The 24,780-nt window shown below is 41.0% G+C and overlaps 1 protein-coding gene across 1 annotated transcript in view; it reads left to right on the forward strand.

The window, feature by feature from the left end:
• csmd3b (CUB and Sushi multiple domains 3b) overlaps positions 1–24,780 on the forward strand; it is a 2,134,893-nt gene that overhangs the window by 1,444,280 nt on the left and 665,833 nt on the right. Inside the window, exon 12 of the mRNA XM_072277417.1 lies at positions 10,193–10,305. Coding sequence (XP_072133518.1) covers positions 10,193–10,305 — 113 coding nt within the window. The remainder of the gene's footprint in view (positions 1–10,192; positions 10,306–24,780) is intronic.

Raw genomic sequence — 24,780 nt, forward strand, 5'->3', positions numbered from 1 at the left:
ACAGAAAGCTGTAAAAGACAAATGTATTGAAAGGTCATGGGAAAATGATGAACAATGAATGGGGAACAGAAGGAGATACAAAAAAATGAACCTGCTGCAGTCAATGATCCAATCAGAAAGTAGAAGTAATGAGGAAGTAATTGAAAGAACACAAAGTCACAAAATGTTCATGCCTCGGCCATTTGACTTAGCACAATATAATAACGGGTCTCCAACCCACAACTTAATCTAATTGTTTTTATGTGAATCTGCAGTATGTGCCTCTATCCCTCTGGGAATCTTTACAAGATGTTGATTTTTGTCCATTTGCTTTCCTAGAGTTAATCTAAGTTTGAACACCGTTTCTTTATTTTTGCTGTTATATTTAATGTAATATTACAGATTGTTCATCTGTCCATTTACTATCCTAAATTCAATATTATGAAGCAGAAATTCAACTGTCATTTAGTGGCTAAAAATTAAGGTAGGTGTTGTTGTTTTAACGGACATGACTTGGCAAACATAATGCACGTGCAGACCTTGGAAAAATTCTGATGCCTTGGACAAACCTAATACATATTTGTTTTATTGATATACAAGCTGATATTCTCTGTTCTGGTATCTTTGGGATCTGGCTGGTGCTGGGTCTAAGAAAATGCCAGACCACAGAAACTTACCCCAGTCCTCTACCTCTGAGCAGGAGGGATGTTCTTTTTCAAGTGTAGATACATCTCAGGTTACTTAAGGGTTCCGAGAAGTGACCAGAAAGAGGAAATGTTCCTCTCAGTCAGAAATTCTGACTGCTGAGATGACAAAAGTTGCGCTGGTTGGTAAACTAGCTACAGATTAGTACGGCTATTAGTTCATGATATACACTGGTTAGAATTACTTCACTGGTACGGATCAGGACTATGGATTCAAACCATGCCTGATTACAGAAGTAGCCAGACAATAGAATACCCTACCAGAGAGTTTCAGCTGGTATGAAAACCTCCCGTTTTCATTTTGTTGCTTTTCAATAAAAAATTTTATTTTAAGTCACGCCCTTATTTGCTTAAGAATTGCGGAGTGAGCCTTTAAATAGAGATTCTGTTTTTCATGACTTGGAGAAGAAGGATGAACGAAGTGAAGCCTAATTAATCCGGCAGCATAAGAAAAAAGAAAAGACCACTCTGGTGCCAAAGGACTTATCAGCTTAAGTGCATTTTCTTATATATTTCTTACAACCGAACAAACAGTGGTTTTGTCATGAAAATTTGAAAAGGTTATGTTCACTGTTGGAGATCTGCTCATAACCAGCGCCCGCATCATTAACAGCTTTAGATTTTAAGCCTCAGCTAACACCGAAAGCCTACAGGGAAGTTTTAAATTTTGTTTCGGTACTCCATTTCAGGATATTGATTTATTGTGATACAGCGTGGTATAGACCTTATCGGCACTTTGAGCCACACCGCCCAGCAATTCCTCATTTTAGTCCTCATCTAATCATGGGTCAATTTACAGTGACCAATTAACCTACCAACTGGAATACCTTTGGAATGTGGGAGGTAACTGGAGCACCCAGAGGAAGCCCACACAATCATGGGGAAAATGTACAAAATCCTTCTGGCAATGGCAGGAATTGAGCCCAGGTTGCTTGTACTGTAAAGTGTTGTGCACACCACTACTCAACCATGCCCCCCTAATTAGATCATAAGACACAGGAGCAGAGCTAGGCCATTTGGCTTATTGAGTCTGCTCTGCCATTTCATCATGACTGATCCAATTTTCCTCTCAGTCCCCAATCTCCTGCCTTCTCCCCGTATCCCTTCATGCCCTGACCAGTCAAAACTCTATCAACCTCTGCCTCAAATTTACATAAGACTTGGCTTCCACAGCTGCCTGTGGCAAAGAATTCCACAGGTTCACTGCTGTATGGCTGAAGAAATTCCTTCTCATTTCTATTCGAAAAGGCTGTCCACCTGTTCTGATGCTGTGTTCTCTGGTCTTAGACTCTCTCATCACAGGAAACATCCGCTCCACATCCAATCCATCAATTCCTTTCAGCATTTGATATGTTTAAATAAGGTCATTGCTCATTTTTCTAAATTTCAGCAAGTACCAGCCCAGAGCCATGAAATGAGTCTCTTATCCCTTCAGCCACCACTTTCAGAGCTCTTGGGTGTACACCATCTGGTCCAGGTGATTTAGCTACCTTCAGACCTTCAAGTTCCTCAAGAATCTTCACTCTAATTATGGTAAATTCACACACTTCGTTCACGCTGATAGCTGGGGCTTCCCCCATTATGCCTGTGTCTTCCACAATGAAGCCTGATGCAAAATACTTGTTCAGTTCGTTTACCATTTCTTTGTCCCTCATTTTTACTTCTCCAGCATCATTTTCCAACAGTCCGATATAAACAGTGGATGTTTCAGGACGAGACCCATCTTCAGGACAGGAAAGGAAGGGAGAAGATGCCAGAATCAAAAGTTTGAGAGAGGGGAAGGTGGATAGGTAGATTCTGCGTGAGTTCATGATCGAAGAGTCGGAGGCAGCAGAGATCGTAGAGGGGGGAGCAGTGAGAGAAGATCTCACTGAGGTCCTGTCAAGGAGAAGGTTTAAACTTCTTCAGGGCTGGCATGCCTCAAAGAGACTTCACAATGGAGGAGCAAATTATAAACATGAGAAATTCTGCAGATGCTGGAAATCCAAAGCAACAACATTTTACTCATCTTTTCTCAGACATGGCCTGTGAGGCAATTTGAGCCCTCCCCTCTATTGAGGACATTTGCAGGGCAACTGCCGCAAGAAAGCAGCATCCATCATCAGTGATCTTCTTTAAACTACTGCCGTCCAGCAGGAGGTGCAGGAGCCTTTTCACCAGGTTCAGGAATAGTATCACCCTACAATCATCAGGGTCTTGAACTGTTGTGGATAACTTCACTCACCACAAATCTGAACTGATGCCACAACCTACAGACTCTCTTTCAAGGAATCTGCAACTTGTTTTCTCAGTATTATATATTTTTATTCACACAGTTTGTCTTCTTTTTTGCAATGGTGTTGTCAGTCTTTGTTTCTGTATAGTTTTCATAAATTCTATTGTATTTCTTCATTTTCCTGTAAATGTGAGAAAATGAATCTCAAAGCAGTGAATATAGCATGTAGTTATGATAATAGATTTATTTTGTCTTGACTTTGACTTCAAGAATGAAATCCACTCTTTTTACGGATCCCGACCTTCTGTATAAGCCAGCCAGTGGTGTAGCGACATGCGCACCAGACTTCACGACAGGTGGACCTGGGTTTGAATTCGGCCAGCTCGTTGCATACTTTCTATTGTGCTGGGTTGAGCATAGAGCAAGCAACTTGGCCTTGTAAAAAACAGACAATAAGGAACAATAAGGACAAAGAAACAATAAGGTTTCCACCTGATGCACCTCAAGGTGCAGAGAGGAACAACAACCTTCTATGTAGAAAAAAACACCCTGTTAATATGAACCAAAATCATTCCATTAACCAAGCGTGCTACTTGCTGGCATGCAGATTGCAAGACCATGAACTCTCACCTTACTTAGATGGTAATGGCAATCAGTTTCGCGTTACACCTTTACTTCAACAGCAGGATCTCTGCTTTAGGACTAATTACTGCTCTCACAGTGATCATTATACATTGTCACAAGAGCACCAGCATTGCAGAAGAACACTGTCTGAAGGACAAACAAAAATATACAAGAACTGAGCAAGTCAGAAGAATATTTGAAGTTTGATTCTGATGTCTGCCTCAGTCTGAAAATTTGTTGAATGCTCTTTCATCATATGAATTGTGTTGGATGATCACTTTAATATTAAGATATGATTGATGGCAGATTCTCACAAGAGTATCATAAAAACAAAATAATAAATTATTTGATACTGTTGATCTTCTCATGAAACACTGACTGCAAGTACATTAGTGAGTGAGGCGATACAGTTGAAGGATGACATTATTCAGCACTTGTTCATAGATGAATACAATATTGTTATTTGGAAAACTCAGTCTTTAGATCTGTAGCTCTCTATCTTCAGAATACAATCTTGCTTCTCACAATTAGCCATCACATCCCGTGGCTGAAACATCATCATCATGTACATGAGAAAGTCTGCAAACGCTAGAAATCCAAAGCAACCCACACAAAATGCTGGAAGAACTCAGCAGGTCCGGCAGCATCTGTGGAAAAGAGTAAACAATTAACTTATTAGACCGAGACCCTTCTTTAGGACTGAGAAGGAAAGGGGAAGAAGGCGAGCTGGAAGGTGATAGGTGAAGCCAGGTGGATGGGAAAGGTCAAAGGCATCATGTATTTATTTTCTTCAATGCTGCAAGAGCAACAGGCATTTCACTCTCAATTATTCCAATAATATACTTTTTTTTATTAAGTGCAATCGTGAACAATAGCCAGATCAGAAATGCTGATCAAGTCAACTAGTTCCCAAAGAGGACTCTGATAGGCCAATCAGATGGTTCACTGCTGCTCAGCGATAGAACACAAAAAAAATCATATGTGCAATTAAGAAACATTAAAAAATAGTAGAAATACTGGAGTCGTGATGAAGTCTGCTGGAGAGAGACATTTATACACATGCTGTCCGCCATAATTCAAAGAGATTGAAGGATAAGGTTGCAGGGTGACAAAACGTGGCAGGAGCACTTGGAACTAAAAACTAATCCCTACCAGGAGAAAACAGCACCTGTTCTTCTCCAGCGCTTCAACTTTTATTGTCTATGTCCAATCTGAAATGAGGATTTTATGCAAGAGCAAAGAACCTTTCTCTCAGGGTTCCCCATGTCCCTGATTAAATGTAAGTCAGTCTGACATCTTGGTCTTTTTTGAGACTTCCACAAGAACCGGACAGTCTGCAACTCTGAGTTGCATGACGGGAATGCACTATTCAAACCAAGATCTCAAGGGTACCAAAAAATTTTAATTACCAATGTGAAAACATAATTCCCAGTCTTAGAAAGAATCAGAGTCAGATTCAGGTTTAATATCACTGGCATATGTTGTGAAATTTGTTGTTATGTGGCAGCAGTATATTGTAATACGTAATAATAAAAACTGTAAATTACAGTAAGGACAAGAGAAAATCTGCAGATGCAGGAAATCCAAGCAACACACATGAAATGGAGGGAAAAAAAATACTTTTTTTCCATAGCTACTGCCTGGTCTGTTGAATTACAGTAACAAATGTGTATATATATATTTTCTAAGTTAAATTAAATGAGTGGTTCAAAAAGAAAAAAAGAATGAAGTATTCTTCAAAAAATGAATACGGTAGTGTTCATGGGTTCAATGTCCATTCAGAAATCTGAGGACAAAGGGAAAAAAGCCATTACTGTATCATTGAGTGTGTACCTTCAGGCTCCTGTACCTCCTCCCTGATGGTGACAATGAGAAGAGAGCATGTCCTGGGTAATGGGGGTCCTTAATGACGGATGCTGTCTTTATGAGGCATCGCTCTTTGAAGATGTCCTGGATGTTGGGGAGGCTGGTGCCCATGATGGTGCTGACTGAGTTCACAACCTTCTGCAGCTTATTGTGATTCTGTGTAGTGGCCCAGGAAATGTAAACAGATACATAAACCTCAAAGAGAGAACCAATGGATGATCTTTTACTCTTCCCAAAGTATTGATTTTATACCTTGTAATTCAATGGCTGCTCTAACTTTTAGATGAGTCTTCAACTCTTCTATTCAGTCTCTATGTTGAATTGACTAGGTAATCCACAACTCTCTGCTGGTGGAAGTTCATAGATGGTCGGCTGCCCCCACCCTGCCCTACAATGCCATCCAATCTTCCTGGACTTTTGAGCGTAGAAGTATATGTATCACTGCCCCAGGCACAGTTTGCACATATTAGAAGAAGCCATGCAGAACCCACATATCTATCTAAAACCTGGTAAACGCTTCCCTTTTCCTGATGGAACCTTCAGGATCAACATGTATTTTCTCCAGCTCAGTCATTGCCTTGTTTGAAAGAGAAGAAAGCATCTAGATATTTTGAACAATATCTTCAATGTAGCAAGGAGGAAACTCAATTAAGGAACTCTGCAAGGGAGAAAATAAGATTTTCTGTGAATTCTAGACCGCATAATCTAACCTTTCTATGATCTTGCACCTGATTGTTTACCAGCACTGCACTGCATGCTTGCACCACCCCCGATCTGGCTTCATCCCCATTCCTTTTCAATCCTGATGTAGGGTCTTGGCCCGAAACATCAACTGTTTACTCCTCTTCGTACATGCTGCCTGATCTACTGTGCTACCCCAGCATTTTGTGTGTGTTACTCTGCACTTTCTCTGTAGCTGTTACACTTTATTCTGCACTATTTATGTTTTGCCTTATTCTGCCACAGTGCACTGTGTAGTGAACTGATCTGTGTCCAAGACAAACTCTTATTGTATCTTAGTACATGTGACAATAAAAAACAATTCCAATTCCACTTGATTCATAAAACTTGGAGTGACTTAAAAAAAACAGAGAAATTTGGAGAAACAGATATTGAGAAAAAACCTACTGTTTGGGTGGAATTACAACTAGAGGTCATGGGTTAAGGGTGGAAAGTGAAAAGTATAAAGCATAAGGGGAATTTGAGGGTAACTTTCTTCACTCAGAGAGTCGTGAGAATGTAGAAGGAGCTGCCAGCACAAGTAGTGCATGCAAGCTCGATTTCAGCATTTATGAAAAGTTTGGATAGGTACATATATGGCAGGCATATGAAAAGCTATAGTTCAGGTGCATGCATTTCTAAATGACAATAAACGAGGACTGAGTGTCCTCATAATCTAATCTAAATCTAAAAAATGTGCAGTTTTCATTTACACATGATGGGACCAAGCAGTTAAAAAGGTTTGACATGGACTAGATGGGCCAAAGGGCCTGTTTCTGTACTGTATGTTTCTATAACTCTATGACTCCAAAAAGAAAGAAATGGTTTGGTAATTGCATGTAACTTCAAATTACCATATATTATGTACTTCTTCCAAAGACTGAATTTGAGAATTGTTAGTCTATTACCAGAGAACCTGGATCATAGACTAGTATGGACTCAGACATTCCAAATGAGTTACCACTCCAAGCACAAATGTATTCATAGGTTACAATGAAATGGAAAAATAATGTGTAAATGAAAACTGCACATTTTTTAGATTTAGATTAGATTATGAGGACACTCAGTCCTCGTTTATTGTCATTTAGAAATGCATGCATTAAAAAATGATACAACGTTCCTCCAGAATTATATCACAAGAAAATGCAGGACAAACCAAGATTAAAACTGACAAAACCACATAATTATAACATATAGTTACAACAGCACAAAGCAATACCATAATTTGATAAAGAGCAGACCATGGGCACGGTAAAAAAAAGTCTCAAAGTCCTGATAGCCTCATCATCTCATGCAGGTGGCAGAAGGGAGGAACTCTCCCTGCCATAAACCTCCAAGCGCCGCAAACTTGCCAATGCAGCACCATTGGAAGGACTCTGAGTCCATCCGAAAACTTCGAGCCTCCGACCAGCCCCTCTGACACAGCTGTAAGGAAACTGCTCAAAATGCAGTGATTGCAGATGGTTCCATGCTTTGGCTGAAGACTGAACTGAGTATACAAAAAAAATCCTGAAGGGGGTGAATTGAAACTTGCTGCTTGGTCATTAACCTGGAGGAATGGCTTAGGCTTAATTGGTCGGTGGCAGAAGTTGTCTGATATATGCCACAATGAATTCATGTGTCCTTGATAAAAGACAGTCAATCTGCTCTGTCAGATTACCATCCAGTCTGCAAAATTGAAGGTTACTCCCCAACCTATAAAATGACTTCAGATAAGGACTGAGATAATGCAACCTGAGATAATATTTCAAATTTTCAAGAAAGCAATCAACATATCTGTTCTATATTCCCTTCCTCCAGTAAAACTAGTTCCTTTTTAAATTCCTTTTTCACCCTCTTCATAGAAAATGCATTTCATCATTTCCAAAATTTTTCTCATAAGCAAATAGAATTTATTTTCTGTACTGTATGGTGCTTTGAAAACCTTGGTTATGTTCATCCCTTCCCTGGTTTTAATTTATTTTCATTACATTTCTACCCTTTTGTTGAGTGATGTTTTATTTTTCAGCTTAAGCAACCTTTTCCAATAATACAACAGTGGAGTGTTACAGGAGCTAAAATATTGAATGGAAATTAAAATTACTGGAGATACTCAGCAAGTCGCGCAGTGTCCAAAAGAGCATTTTGCATCAATGACATTTTATCAAATTTTACAGTTAACCTGAAATATTAATTCTCCATTCCGTCACGATGAATATAAATTCAGAGAGAATTTATATTCATCTGCATCTCATATTCTAGATATTTATTGATTATTTGTTTATTTATTTATTTTCTATTTGCTCAACTTGTCTTTTGCACAATGATTGCTTGTCCATCCCATTGGGTTGATATTTCATTGATTCTATTATAGTTCTTGGATTTGCTGAGTATATTCACAAGAAAGCATATCTCAAAATTGTATATGGTGACATATATGTACTTTGATTATAAATTTACTTTGTACTTTGTAGAATATGCTTGACCTGTTGATTGCTTGTAGAAATTCTGGCATTTGCTTATGAATACCTTGCTTGGATATCAGGAAGCATGTGCCATTGTTGGCCACAAGGCAAACTTAGTTCATCCTCAGAGCTTGTTTTGTATTGAAATCTCATTTCCTATCATTACTATCAAATGATTCACATTGATATAATCCTTTTGGAAACTACTTCACATTTGAGCTTTTGTAGTCAACTGTGTTGTATTTTGATTCTGCATTAATATCCAGAAGTATCAAATTGACCAGTAGTATCCTCTTGCATTGTAATTAGGCAAAGATAGATTGTGTTATGTTTTGTAACTTCAAAACATTAAACTACGAGGGGTGATTGATAAGTTCATGGCCTAAGGTGGAAGGAGTCAATTTTAGAAAACCTAGCACATTTATTTTTCCTACATTTACAGACTTAGTCCAGCGGTCGTGGAGCATACGGATCTCTTCTTTGTAGAAGTTGGCATCTTGGAACTCCAGTAGTGGTCCACAGCAGGGGTGATTGATAAGTTCGTGGCCCAAGGTAGAAGGAGATGAGTTATTAACTTCAAATTTTTTGCATTTTCACTCAAAGATTTGAACTGCACATACATGTAACAAGAGCTGCATAACTCATCTCCTTCTACCCTAGGCCACAAACTTACCAATCACACCTGTTGTGGACCACCTGGAGGTCCAAGACGCTCCGGTTACATGCACATGCAGTTCAACTCTTTGAGTGATAATGCAGAAAGTTTGAAGTTAATAACTTATCTCCTCCTACCTTAGGCCATGAACTTATCAATCACCCCTGCTGTGGACCACTTCTACAAAGAAGGGATCTGTATGCTCCACGACCGCTGGACTAAGTGTGTACATGTAGGAAGGGACTATGTTGAAAAATAAATGTGCTAGGTTTTCTAAGATTGACCCCTTCTACCTTAGGCCACAAACTTATCAATCACCCCTCGTAATTCAAAGGAACACATGCAAATCTGAAATGAAGGTCAAACTTCACTTTTACTTTAAGCGAGGCACGCACATATCACGTGGTAGTGTGATGATGTATACAAATAATGTATTTTTTCATATAACCCATAACTTAAACAGACAAAAATGTTTAATCAAACAATATACTGTATATACAAGATTACTCAAATATTATTGAAATATTAAATGCAAAATAGATTGTATACTGAAAAAAGTAATTGCTTTTAGTTCAACTAGTCCTTATTTTGAAGAAAATATAACGTCAGATAGAGTGGATAGCCAGCGCCTCTTTCCCAGGGCACCACTGCTCAATACAAGAGGACATGGCTTTAAGGTAAGGGGTGGGAAGTTCAAGGGGGATACTAGAGGAAGGTTTTTTACTCAGAGAGTGGTTGGTGCATGGAATGCACTGCCTGAGTCAGTGGTGGAGGCAGATACACTAGTGAAGTCTAAGAGACTACTAGACAGGTATATGGAGGAATTTAAGGTCGGGGGAGTTATTTGGGAGGCAGTGTTTGAGGGTTGGCACAACATTGTGGGCCGAAGGGCCTGTAATGTGCTGTACTGTTCTATGTTCTATGTTCTAATAGAGAATTGATAAAACTGACATCTGACATGTTTTCTTTTCCTTATTGGCCCCAGGTTGACAGGCAGCTTTGTCCCAGATTTGATCGTAAGCAAGAGCAATCAGATGTGGCTACATCTGCAAACAGATGAAAGCATCGGATCAATTGGCTTCAAGATAAACTACAAAGGTAAATGATGAAAAGCAACTCATACAGCAAGTATGTTTAGTTCAATATTCTCAATGGAGTGTTTCGATGAAATGAGCTCTTGTACATTATATGCTAATTATAGCCTGCGAGTTACTAACTTCCTGGTTTGATCAAAGTGAGTTGCCTTGAACTGGCAGAGGAGGAATATGAATTGCATGAAAACTCCATGACTGAACCCATAATAAGACATAAGACGTAGATTTTCTTAACATGGGGGATTCTGTAGATGCTGGAAATCCAGAACAACATTCACAAAACGCAGGAGGAACTCAGCAGTTCAGGTAGCATCTGAGGAAATTAATAAACAGACGACAGCTTGGTTTGAAACCCTTCCCCAGGGCTGGAGATGAAAGGGGAAGATGCCAGAATAAAAAGGTGGGAGGTGGGGAAGGAGGATAGCCCGAAGGTGATAGGTGAAGCCAGGTGGATTGGAAATGTATACTGCTGGAGGAGATGAAACCTGATAGGAGGGGAGAGTGGACCATGGGAGAAAGAGAAGAAAGAGGGGCACCAGTAGGAGGGAGACAGGCAAGTGAGGAGAAGAGCTAAGAAGCCAGAGTGGGGAATAGAAGCAGAGTGAAGGGGGAGGGAAAAGTACTGGAAGGAAAATTGACTTTCATGGTTGAAGGCTACCTAGACTGATTATGGGGTGTTGATCCTCCAGCCTGAGAGATTTATTACTTCTATGTGTTATTTCTCTGTAGATTTTATTATAACTCATAGGCAGCATGGTTATATCTTGACTAAAAATACATTTTCATTTTTAGGGGCATTAACTTAAGTCTTCTCTGCATGGATTTTAAAAACCAGAACATAATTGTGTTCAATGTTCAAAAGAAAAATACAATGGGGTTCTATACATTTATTTAGCTAAATATAGGAAGATTAAATGCATTGACACTAATCTCTAACATACAATCAATTCTATTCCTTCACCATCAACTGCATCCCTCTGCAGTTATCAGAGAATAATTAAAACTACTTGGAATTTCATGGTTATATTTGACTGTTAAATGAATTAAATGCTGCAAAGATCAACGAGAGAGTTTATTACATCTCAGATTTTGTTCCTTAGCCCCTTTACTTTTAAAACTCAAATCAATGTTTGCTCCAGATCTAACAAATGCAATGAATTCCCCACAACCCAACTATTCTATAGAAAGTTGAGATAATTTAAAACTTTTTTTTGCATATCTCTAAATTGTATTTTGTTTTGTTTGCTCATGATCCCAGTTAAGCAAATTCTCACCATTATTTGTGTTCAGCACGTGGCCAAGTGGTAATGTCATTCATTTAGTTATCTCAAGGTCACTAGTTCGAGCCTCAGCTGTGACAGCATGTTTGTGCCCTTGAGCAAGGCACTTAATCACATATTGCTCTAGTTTGTGCGAGGAGTGGTGCCCCACATAGGCTTCCAATCTGTGCCTTGCAAGGCATGATAATGCCCGACGCAGGCCTCTCATTGTCTGAGTCAACGTTCCCCCCACCATTATTTTCAAATGCCTCCTTCATTTTTACTCTTTCCATCTCTGTTTTGTTAACAGCTACAAACTTCTATGGGATCTTGTCAATCCTCTCATCTGGATTTTGATTATCCTTTGAATATAAAAACATATTAAGTCTCATAATTCAACATCTGCTTGTTTATCTTAGTATAAGTGTGTAAAACTCTACTCAGAGAACAACAAACACATTGGAGGAATTCGCCTGACCAGCTGAGTTCCTCCAGCAATTTGTATGTGTTGCTTTGGAGGAATTAAGTTCGTAAAACTTTGTTGCTGCCTACTGCAAGCATATCTTTCTCTGGAGCAACACACAAAAAGCTGGAGGAACTCATTGCAGAGGAGGTGTTGTTGCCAATCTGCTCTGACTGAGATTTGTAAGTCAAGAAATCAATGATCCCATTGCAAAAGGAGGTATTGAGGCCAAGGTTTTGAAGCTTATTGATTTGTTTTGAGGAGATAAGAGTGTTGAATGCTGAGTTGTAGTCAACAGATAACACCTTTCTTCTCTACACAAGAATATTCCTACTTTACAGAAGAATATTATCCCCCCATCCATAATTACACTCCAATTTTAATTTTTTGTATCTAAGACTTTCTGATCATTCAAATACCTCACAACAGTCAGAGGGGGGAAAGCGAAGGTGAGCAGACCGGTAGTGCAGAGCACCCCTGTAGCCATTCCCCTGAATAATAAGTTTATTGTCCTGGATACTGTTGGCAGGGATGACCGACCAGGTGTGAACCACGGTGGCAAGGTCTCCGGCACTGAGTCTGACCCCATGGTGCAGAAGGGTGGGACGGAGAAGAGGAGAGCTGTTGTCATTGGAGACCCTATAGTCAGGGGAGCAGGCAGGAGATTTTGTAGACGTGAGAAGGACACCCACATTGTTTATTGCCTCCCAGATGCCAGGGTCCGGGATGTCTTTCACCGGGTGCACAGCATCCTGATATGAAAGGGAAAGCAACCAGAAGTCGTGATACATGTTGGGACCAATGGCATAGGCAGGAAGAGGGGTGAGGTCCTGAAGTGTGAGTTTCAGCAACTAGACAGAAGGTTGAAGAACAGGACCTCAAAGGTGGCATTCTCAGGATTGCTGCCAGTGCTACGTTACAGTGATGGTAAGAATTGGAGGAGGTGGCAGTTGAATGTGTGGCTGAGGAGTTGGTGCAGGGAGCAGGGTTTTAGATCTTTGGATCATTGGGATCTCTTCTGGGTAAGGTGGGACCTGTACAGATTGGATGGGTTGCACCTGAACTCGAGGGGGAGCAATATCCTTGCAGGTAGGTTTGCTAGCATGGTTCGGGAGGGTTTAAACTAATTTACGAGGGGGATGGGACCCGGAGCGATAGAGCAGTGAAAGAAGTGCGTGGAGTAAAGCCAGATCTAACATATAGAGAGGCTTTGAGGAAAGAGAAGCAGAATAAACTGTGTAAGGGTAGTAAGGTAAAAGGACTGAAGTGTGTGTACCTCAATGCAAGAAGCATCAGGAACAAAGGTGATGAACTGAGAGCTTGGATACATACATGAAATTATGATGTAGTGGCCATTACAGAGACTTGGCTGGCACCAGGGCAGGAATGGATTCTCAATATTCCTGGATTTCAGTGCTTTAAAAGGGATGGGGGGGGGAGGGGATACTATTACAGCTACAGAAAGGGTGGGTAATGTAGCAGGATCCTCTTTTGAGTCAGTATGAGTGGAAGTCAGGAACAGGAAGGGAGCAGTTACTCTACTGGGGGTATTCTATAGACCCCCTGGTGGCAGCAGAGATACAGAGGAACAGATTGGGAGGCAGATTTTGGAAAGGTGCAAAAATAACAGGGCTGTTATCATGGGTGACTTTAACTTCCCTAATATTGATTGGTACTTGATTAGTTCCAAGGGTTTAGATGGGGAAGAGTTTGTTAAGTGTGTCCAGGACGGATTCCTGTCACAGTATGTGGACAGGCCAACTAGGGGGAATGCCATACTAGATCTAGTACTAGGTAATGAACTGGGTCATGTCACAGATCACTCAGTGGGTGAGCATCTGGGGGACAGTGACCACTGCTCCCTGGCCTTTAACATTATCATGAAAAAGGATAGAATCAAAGAGGACAGGAAAATTTTTAATTTGGGAAGGGCAAATTATGAGGCTATAAGACTAGAACTTGCGGGTGTGAATTGGGATGATATTTTTGCAGGGAAATGTACTATGGACATGTGGTCGATGTTTAGCGATCTCTTGCAGGATGTTAGGGATAAATTTCTCCCGGTGAGGAAGATAAAGAATGGTAGGGTGAAGGAACGATAGGTGACAAGTGAGGTGGAAAATCTAGTCAGGTGGAAGAAGGCAGCAGACATGAGGTTTAGGAAGCAAGGATCAGCTGGATCTATTGAGGAATATAGGGAAGCAAGAAAGGAGCTTAAGAAGGGGCTGAGAAGAGCAAGAAGGGGGCATGAGAAGGCCTTGGTGAGTAGGGTAAAGGAAAACCCCAAGGCATTCTTCAATTATGTGAAGAACAAAAGGATGACAGGAGTGAAGGTAGGACCGATTAAAGATAAAGGTGGGAAGATGTGCCTGGAGGCTGTGGAAGTGAGTGAGGTCCTTAATGAATACTTCTCTTTGGTATTCACCAATGAGAGGGAACTTGATGATGGTGAGGACAATATGAGTGAGGTTGATGTTCTGGAGCATGTTGATATTAAGGGAGAGGAGATGTTGGAGTTGTTAAAATACATTAGGATGGATTAGGGATTAGTCCCCGGGGCCTGACGGAATGTTCCCCAGGCTGCTCCATGAGGCAAGGGAAGAGATTGCTGAGCCTCTGGCTAGGATCTTTATGTCCTCGTTTTCCACGGGAATAGTACCGGAGGATTGGAGGGAGGCGAATGTTGTCCCCTTGTTCAAAAAAGGTAGTAGGGATAATCCGGGTAATTATAGACCAGTGAGCCTTAGGTCTCTGGTGGGAAAGCTGTTGGAAAAGATTCTTAGAGATAGGATCTATGGGCATTTAGAGAATCATGGTCTGATCAGGGACAGACATCATGGCTTTGTGAAGGGCAGATTGTGTCTAACGAGCCTGATAGAGTTCCTTGAGGAGGTGAGTCAAGGGATAGAGTTTAAGAATCATGATGTAATGATGCAGCTCTTTAAAACTCTGGTTAGGCCACACTTGGAATACTGTGTCCAGTTCTGGTCGCCTCACTATAGGAAGGATGTGGACGCATTGGAAAGGGTGCAGAGGAGATTCACCAGGATGCTGCCTGGTTTAGAGAGTGTGCATTATGATCAGAGAATAAGGGAGCTAGGTCTTTGGAGAGAAGGAGGATCAGAGGAGTCGTGATAGAGGTGTACAAGATAATAAGAGGAATAGATAGAATGGATAGCCAGCGCTTCTGCCCCAGGGCACCACAGCTCAATACAAGAGGACATGGCTTTAAGGTAAGGGGTGGGAAGTTCACAGGGGATATCAGAGGAAGGTTTTTTACTCAGAGAGTGGTTGGTGCGTGGAATGCACTGCCTGAGCCAATGGTGGAGGCAGATACACTAGTGAAGTTTAAGAGACTACTAGACAGGTATATGGAGGAATTTAAGGTGGGGGGTTATATGGGAGGCAGGGTTTGAGGGTTGGCACAACATTGTGGGCCGAAGGGCGTGTAATGTGCTGTACTATTCTGTGTTCTATACTCATGGTTCCCCATTTTCTATTCTGCTCATTACAGCAAAATTGACAGATTTGTCCAACATAATTTCTCTTTCATAGATCTTTGTTGTTGCTTCCTAATCCTACTATTATTTTCCAAATGTCGCTTACTTACTTAATAATTGATTCAAGCATTTTCTACAAGAAATACTGGTGGGGAAAATAGTTGAAATCTTGCGATGTTTGGATCTTTAATAGCACCAAGCTTTTGCTTTGAAGGCCTGAAAATTTGGCATTTACCCTAGACGTCCCTTCCCCTTTACCTCACTTTCAAGCATATTGTTCCTTAATATAGCCATTTGACCAAGATTTTGGTTATCTGGCATAATGTGCACTTAAGCAGCTTAGCATCAGATTTCATGTGACAAAATGTCAGAGAAATGTATGCAATATACATCCTTATATTCTTTTTCTTTGCAAACGTCCACAAAGAACAGGGGAGTGCCCTAATGAATGAATGACGGTTAAATGTTAGGACCCCAAAGCACACCCCTGCTCCCCTCTCCCATGCACAAGGTGCTGCAAAGCAATGACTCCCCTCCCCCACCAGCAGAAAAACGGTTGAGTGCCCTTCACCAAACACTCAAGCGTGCAGCAAAGCATCAATAAAAGCACAGACTTGCAGTAACCCAAATTCTACTTGTTCACCCGGTAATTCGACGTACCACAGGCTTTCTCTCTCCGTAATAAGGGAAAAAGAGATGCCCCCGTTCCACAGCGAGAGGGGAGACATAACAAACAAGTCGCTGATTTATGGTGTTAAAAGTCTGTTGCATCACTTTTTTCAGGCTCTGCGCCCAGAGAGCTCAGGACTGTTTTAAACTAAAGGATTATGGCAGTTAAAAGCAAAACAAATTGGTTTCATAAAATACAGAAAATCTGCTGTTCTGGAAGCTAAATAAACTTCAGAAAGTTGACTTGCTTGATTAAATAATAATCAATGCAAAATAAATCTTACCTTGCAACATGTCAGACGTCGTCTACACCTACATCTGTAAATCCAATAACCATAATAGAATTAATGAAAGACCGCCCCCAACAGAACGGACAACAAGTGTATAAAAGACAACAAACTGCAAATACAAAAGGGAAAAAAGAAATAATGATAGTAAATAAATAAACATCATCATAATGCTCTTTCCTGCCCTGGACTTGCGGGCCTGATTAATTTGAACATAGTAGACCTTTTTCCTGGCATATATTGTTGTTCAGTACAAATTCAAAAGCTGCAACATTTTCTTTCTGGTGATGCAGATTAGATAACCACAATAAAATTGAATTATATGAATTCAACATCATGGATTCTATCAGCATTAATTTACTCTACTGAAATACTCAAAGGTAACACTCAACTGCTGATTTTTACTAATCCCTCAAAGTGGTGTTTAAGTTGCCATTCATTTAAATTATTTTCTAATAGTTTTGATTGTTACATACTGAATATCTGCTCCAATATTTGCACCAGCAATAAAATTGCCACAAACACAGATTTTATGGAAGTGAAGAAAATAATTGATGAGGACAGAGTCGTGAAAATTGTCAGCATGGACTTCAGTATTTGACAATGTCCTTCGTAAGAGGCTGGTCCAGAAGAGCCTATTAATTAATTTATTTTATTGAGATACGCAGCGGAATAGGCCCTTCTGGCCTTTCGAGCCACACCACCCAGCAATCCTTTGATTTAATCCCAGCCTTATCACAGGAAAATTTACAATGATCAATTACCCTACCAACTGGTACATCTTTGGATGGTGAGAGGAAACCGGAGCACCCGCAAAGCCCACGTAGTCACGAGAACCTAGGCAACTTCTCATTTGTTCAGTTCCAGTTTTTTTGTATGTACAAGCAGCGGTAAATGAACCCGGGTTGCTGGTACTGTAGAGCATTGTGTTAACTACTGCACTATCGTGCCACCCAGTTGATAAACTGGATCCAAAGTTGGCTTGGTCATACAAGATAGCTAGTGGTAGAACTGTGTTTATCTGACCGGAGTTCTGTATCTAGTGTTCTGTAAGCATCAGTGCTGGGATCTTTGTCGTTTGAACTATATGTTCATGATTTGAATGAAAATATATGTAATCTGATTAGTAAATTTGCAGTTGATGCAAAAGTTAGTCACTGAGTCAATGATGGCAGCTGGAGATCTCACTTTCCATGTTTATAAGTACCCTCACCATGGCTGTTTCTGAGATCCCGTCCCCGATACTATTTTTTTTTTGTTCATTTCCAATTTAGGAACTGGTCACATCACAAAGAGTTCTCAGGAACGGAACTCCATTGTCATGTGGAACTGCCTGTACTTTGTTTTGACTTACTATATTTAAAGTTCAAGCAGGAGCAGGTTTACTGTCACTGACATATGTTGTGAAGTACGCTGCTGTGCAATACAGAAACGTAATATTAATTTTCATAAGAAGTATACAGTATAAATTAAATAAGTGATGCAAAAGGAGAGGAAAAGTAGTCAGGTAGAGTTCATGGGTTGGTTCATGAATGGGAGAAACTGCTCCTTAAATATTGATGGTGTGTCTTCAGTCTCCTCTACCTCCTCTGTAAGAAAATAAGCAGGAAGCATAGAGCGGCAATACAGGGAATATTTCCTGATTGGCTGCCGATGACTAGTGGTGTTCTGCAGCTGTCGGTGTTGGACCACTATTTCTTAGGTTGAGTATAAATGATTTGGATGACAGAATTGATGGCACTGTGGCCACGTTTGCTGGTGATATGAAGATATATGGAGGGGCAGGTAGTGTTGAGAAAGCAGGAAGGCTGCAGAAGTACTTGTTCAGATTAGGAGAATGGGCAAATAAATGGCAGATGGAATACAGTGTGGGCAAATGTATGGTCATGCACCTAGGTAGAAGAAATTTAAAAGTGTACTTTTTTCTAAATGGAGAAAAAATTCTACAATCTGAGGACTTGGGAGCCCTGGTACAGGATTCCCTGAAGATTAATTTACAGGTTGAGTTGGTGGTGAGGAAGATAAATGCAATGTTATTCATTTTGGGAGGACGGAATGTTACGTACCCCGTAACTGGGTTGCCAAACCAGCAGAAATGGATCACTCAGTTGGAGTCTGGATTACTAGAACTAAGAAAGTTTTATTAAAGAAACAAGCAACACAGTACTCTAATCAAAAGGATAATGAATGCAATAGTTCAGCAATGATAAACATACATGTACACAGAATTAAGATAACAGGATCAATCAAGCTCTATCGTTGTCTAGGGGTAAATGACCAGCTTCAAAGTGACGCAAAGTTCAGTTCAATTTAGTTCAGTTCAGTTCGCAGTAATCGCTGCTGTGGCGATGGACAGTGGGGGGAAGGAGAGAGAGAGCAAAAACGAATGAATATTCAAACAGCTTCGACACACAGACCTTCGCAGTCAGCTTTCGGGCGGGTCCTTTGTGATGTCATCTGAGGTCACCGACCGTGACCCCTCCGTTTCCAGACACGATTGTTTCTCTGCGGTGAACCCGGCACCCAGGCAAGGATGGACACACACCAGGTTCCCGCCGATCGTGCCTTTCCACCCTATGTGTCTATGGCCTCGTCCCGCAACCGGCCTTCCAAAACTTCCCACCGACTTGTGAGAGACGCACCGCTTCCAGGGTCTCGTTACCTCGGGGTGTCGTGTGTCTTGCCTTAGCGAACCTGTCCCTTTTTATCCCCCTGCTGGGGTATCGCCTGTCCATCACTTCAAACAGTTCAGGGTTCAAAGGGTGAGCCGCTCTTCACAGCTCTCCTTCCGTTACTCTCTCCCGTCCCTTCATTAACATCTCCAAATGCCGCTCCATTGTTTTTCTTATCTCTCTTTCTTCTGAAGACAGGTGGCAGACCAACTGCTGATCCCACTGGTGCCAGCACAGGACAGCTAACATCTTAATCTATGTGTATTCTTGTCACACTTCCCCCCTTTAAGGATTTTTACCAGGGTAAAAATTACAAACATGAATACATTATTTGATACACACAAATATACATCTTTATCAGCTATTTGGCTAATACAGCGAATTTGAAGTTATCAACACCTGGCAGACAGTCAGCCATCACATTTCCTGTTCCTTTTACATGTGTTATTAATAATCCCTTAGACCAGACTCCAACTGAGTGATCCATCTCTGCTGGTTTGGCAACCCAGTTACGGGGTACGTAACAGGAAATACAGGGAAGAAGTCACAGTGGTGTCAAGAAACAACCTCTCCCTCACTGTCACAAAAACAAAGGAACTGGTTGTGGATTACAGGAGGAATGGAGATGGGCTAGCCCCTATTAACACCAATGAATCTGGGGTTGAGAGGGTGAACAGCTTTAAGTTCTTCAGCATCCACATCACCGAGGACCTCACGTGGTCTGTACATACCAGCTGTGTAGTGAAAAAGGCACAACAGCACCTCTTTCACCTCAGACAGTTGAGGAAGTTTGGTATGGGCCCCCAAATCCTAAGAACTTTCTACAGGGGCACAATTGAGAGCATCCTGACTGGCTGCATCACTGCCTGGTATGGGAACTGTACCTCCCTTCATCACAGGATTCTGCAGAGAGTGGTGCGGACAGCCCAGCGCATCTGTAGTTGTGAACTTCCCTTGGTTCAGGACAGTTACAATGACAGGTAAGTGAAAAGGGCCCTGAAGGATCACTGGGGACCCGAGTCACCTCAACCACCATCTATTCCAGCTGCTACCATCCGGGAAGCGGTACCGCAGCATAAAAGCCAGGACTAGCAGGCTCTGGAACAGCTTCTTCCACCAGGCTATTAGACTGATTAACTCACACTGATTTGAGTGTATTTCTATGTTACATTGACTGTTCTATTGATTATAACTTATTATATATTACTATGATTACACGTTGCACATTTATTTGGAGACATAATGTAAAGATTTTTACTCCTCCTGTGTGTGAAGGTTGTAAGAAATAAAGTCAATTCAATGCAATAAAGCAAGGATGTAACGCTGAGGCTTTATAAGATGCTAGTGACACATCACTTGGAATATTGTGAACAGTTTGGGCCCCTTAATTAAGAAAGCATGTGTTGACATTAGAAAGAGTCCAGAGGAGGTTCATGAGAATGATTCTGGCAGTTAAAGGCCTATCTTATGAGGAGTAATTGATGGCTCTGGGCCTTTACTCACTGGAAATTAGAAGAATGGGGTGTGATCTTATTGAAACCTATTTAATGTTGAAAGTCTTTGCTAAAGTGTATGCGGAGAGGATGTTTCCTATGGTGGGGGAGTCTCGGATCAGAGACTTTTTCTTAAAAGAAGAAAAACTCGGACCATTTCTTGAAGAAATCTAAAACTTTAAAAATCCATTAGCATTTTATTCTGCTGAAAACAAAACCCAATTTAATTTTTAAAACCTTTACAGGGAGCTGCATGTAAAGGCACTTGTCAGCAACCTTCAAAGATGATTCATCCATTTTGGAGGCCTGGTTGGTTCTGTTAGCAGTGTTGATCTTAAGACATTGAGGCACCACCTTTTTGAAGATGTCCACTCCTGATCAACTCCTGATATGAAACTCTTGTGCACAATCTATCTCCCTGTGACCCATAATCTGTCTGAATTCTTCTGCTTGGCCCATATTGGTAGAGTGGGCCATCAATGAGCACAAATTCTATTTGGTCCGTTCTATTACACTAGTGGATTAAGTCTCACAGCTCCTTTAAAGTTGCTCCGTAGGTCATTATGTGGTTAAAAAGGCTTATGGAATATTTGCTTTTATTAGTCAAGGTGTTGACTTCAAAGGTCGAGAGGCTATGTTGCAGCTCTATAAAACTCTGGTGAGGCCACATCTGTCGTATTGTGAACAGTTCTCATCAGCCAACCGCAGGAAGGATGTTGAGGCTTTGGAGAGGGTGCAGGAGAGGTTCACCAGGATGCTGCCTGGTTTTGTGGGCACGTGCTATCGTGAGAGGCTGGATAAACTTGGGTTGTTTTCTCTGGAGCGTCAGAGGCTAAGGGGTGATCCCGATAGAGGTTTATAAGATTATGCGAGGCATAGACTGGACAGAAAGTATATGTTTTCCAGGGTTGAAATGTCTAACACCAGAGGGCATGCACTGAAGATGAGAGGTGGTGGGTTCAAGGGGGATGTAAGGGTTTTTCACTCAGAGAGTGGTCGATTCTCGGAGTGTGCCATCTGGTACAGTGGTAGAGGCAAATACATTAGAGGCTTTTAAAGGATGTTTAGGTAGGCACATAGATGTAAGGATGATAGAGGGATATGGACATTGTGTAGGTAGCAGGGATTAGTGTTTGGGTGTTTGATTTGCTTTTAAACTGGTTTGACGAAACATTATGGGCTGAATGGCCTGTTCCTGTGCTGTACTCTTCTATGTTTTATGTTCTAATAGATACTGTAGCAGGGGACCAGCCAAAGAACAAGAGTTTGTTTTCTGTGAATTGCTGATTTAATATGTCTTTCTTGACAAAGAGCAATGTGTATGCTACTTTATTTATCCTTATACAATGTAAATACTTTCAAGCCTTGAAATTCTAATGCATAGTCATATATCCTACATGGTCGATGAGATTAACTACTTTTCTTTTGGGTCTTCTATCTACGTAGCAGCTTAATGCAGAGGGCAGCAGACGTGCTCAGTGGGGTCAATGCAATACACTTCCTATATGACATTATTTACTATAATTTCATTTCGGCAAGCAAGCATGGCTTCAGTCAGAGAAGTAGCTCTTCACAAGATAGGTTTCAAAAGTACATTTAATGTCAGAGAAATGAATACAATATACATCCTGAAATACTTTTTCTTCGCAACCATCCACAAAAGCAGAGGAGTGCCCCCAAAGAATGAATAACAGTTAAATATTAGAACTCCAAAGCCACTCCCTCAGCTCCCCCTCCCATGCATAAGCAGCAGCAAAGCAACAATCCCCCTCCCCCACCAACAAAAGGACAGCATCAGCACACCCACCACTGAGCACTCAAGCATGCAGCAAGGTATCAGCAAAGACACAGACTTGCAGTACCTCAAAGACTACTTGTTCACCCAGTACTTGGCATACCACAGGATCTCTCTCTCTCCCTAATAAGGGTGAAAGAGGTGTCTCCGTTTCGCCATTGTAGGATGGCTCGGTTTTGTGGCAGTCAGTGCTATCGCTATACAGCACCAGCGATCAGAGTATTGCGATCCACTGTCTGGAAAGAGTTTGCACGTTCTCCTCATGACCACATGAGTTTTCTTCCAGATGCTCCAATTTTCTCCCACGTTACTGATTAGGGTTAGTAAGCCATGAGGATGCTATGTTGGGGCTGAAAGTGTGGTTAACACTTGCAGGCTGACCCCAGCACATCTCAGGCTGTGTTGGTCATTGAGGCAAACAACACATTTCACCGTATGTTCCAATGCTTCAATGTACCCATGACAAATAATGCTAATCTGTAGATTTTTAAATCTTTAAAATCACTTTTATTTGAACTGCTTCATCCTAACTGAACCTGCAGAGTCCCAGGTTGAGAACTGGCTTCATTTAGGTGAAGAGGCCCAGATTCTGGAGCTTTTCAAGCAGAATTGTTGGAACAATGGTGTTAAACACTGAGCTGTATTCAATAAAAAGCATCCTGACATAGGTATTTGTGTTGAGGGCTGATGAGATCACGTTTGCCGTAGATCTATTGTGGTGATTGGCAAATTGCAGTGGGCCCAGATCACAGAGGCAGGAGTTAATTCTAACTAACCTCTCAGAGCACTTCTTCACCATAGATATGGGTGCGATTTGACAATAGTCATTAAGGCAGCTCACACTGTTCTTCTAGGGCACTGGTATAATTGTTGCTCTTTCAAAGCAGGTTAGCTACTATTTTTCTTGTAAACTCTGGCACTAAATACTTAATGTATTGGGGGGTCAGTCACAATCTAGTAGTTGTAGCTGAAAGTAAATCAGTTAGTCTGACAGTTTTACAACAAGGTCCTGTTCACATTCCGTTAAAATCTATGCTATGTAAAAGCCAGTAAATTCAGATCTACCAGCTTCCTGCTGAACAAGTACATTTAAAATTACATCTTAAATATCTGTCAGTAGTTTCAAAGTATTCAACAAGATACTACTGTGTTAACTCCAAGCTGTTCTCTACATATGTAACAATGCTGGAGTCCATATCTAGCAGCAGAGAAATATGCCTACATTCATAGAGTCAGGAGGTTATACAGCATGGTATGAGTTAGGGTTACATTCACTAACTCTGCCAGAACTATCATCCTCTCCCCAAACATGCTTCTTTTGACTTCTTCTCAGTTCTGAAGAAGGTTCAAAGTTCGAAGTAAATTTATTATCCAAGTACATAGATATCATATACAATCATGAGATTCATTTTCTTGTGGGCATACTCAATAAATCTATTAAATAATAACTATAATATAATCATTGAAAGACCGCACCAACCTGGGCTTCCAACCAGTGTACAAAATACAACACACTGTGCAAATAAAAAAAGAAAGAAATGATAATAATAAATAAATAAGCAATAAGTATTGAAAACATGAGATGAAGAGTCCTTAAAAGTGAGTCCATAGGTTGTGGGAACATTTCAGTGATGAGCAAATGAAGTTCAGTGATGTTATCCCCTTTGGTTCAAGAGCCGGATAGTTAAGGGGTAATAACTGTTCCTGAACCTGGTGATGTGTGTCCTGAGAGTCCTACACCTTCTTTCTGGTGGCAGTAGTGAGAAGAGAGCAAGTCCTGGGTGATGGTGTGGTGGAGGGGTAGAAGTGCCCTGAAGATGGATGCTACTTTCCTGCATTTCATGTAGATGTGCTCAGTTGTGTGGAGGTCTTTACCCATGATGGACTGAGCCATATCCACTACTTTTTTAAATATTTTCCATTCAAGGCCATCGGTGTGGGCATGCTGTTTTAGCGCTGGAATGCGGGGCGACACTTAGGCCTGTCCCCAGCACATCCTTAGGTTGTTCATGCAACCGATATAATTCACTGTAAGTTTCAATGTACATTTGATAAATAAATCTAAATCTGAAAAATTCAGGACTCATAGGATCTAGGAAAAGTTGTTAAAGTAGATCTAAAGTTGGTTTGGCAATACATACAGGCAGTAATGGCAGAAATTTCATTATGAGATTGGATGCCAGTAACTCATGATGTTCCACAGGACTGGTGCTGCCACCATTGTGGTCTCTAATGTATGTTAATGATCTGGATATACATGCAGGAGGCTATAATCGATATGTCTGCAGATGACTCTAAGACTGGTGAACTGTTGAAGGTGTGGCAGGTAGTTTGAAGCTTC

Source organism: Mobula birostris, chromosome 1 (genome assembly GCF_030028105.1).
Source record: "Mobula birostris isolate sMobBir1 chromosome 1, sMobBir1.hap1, whole genome shotgun sequence".
Taxonomy (NCBI): domain Eukaryota; kingdom Metazoa; phylum Chordata; class Chondrichthyes; order Myliobatiformes; family Myliobatidae; genus Mobula; species Mobula birostris.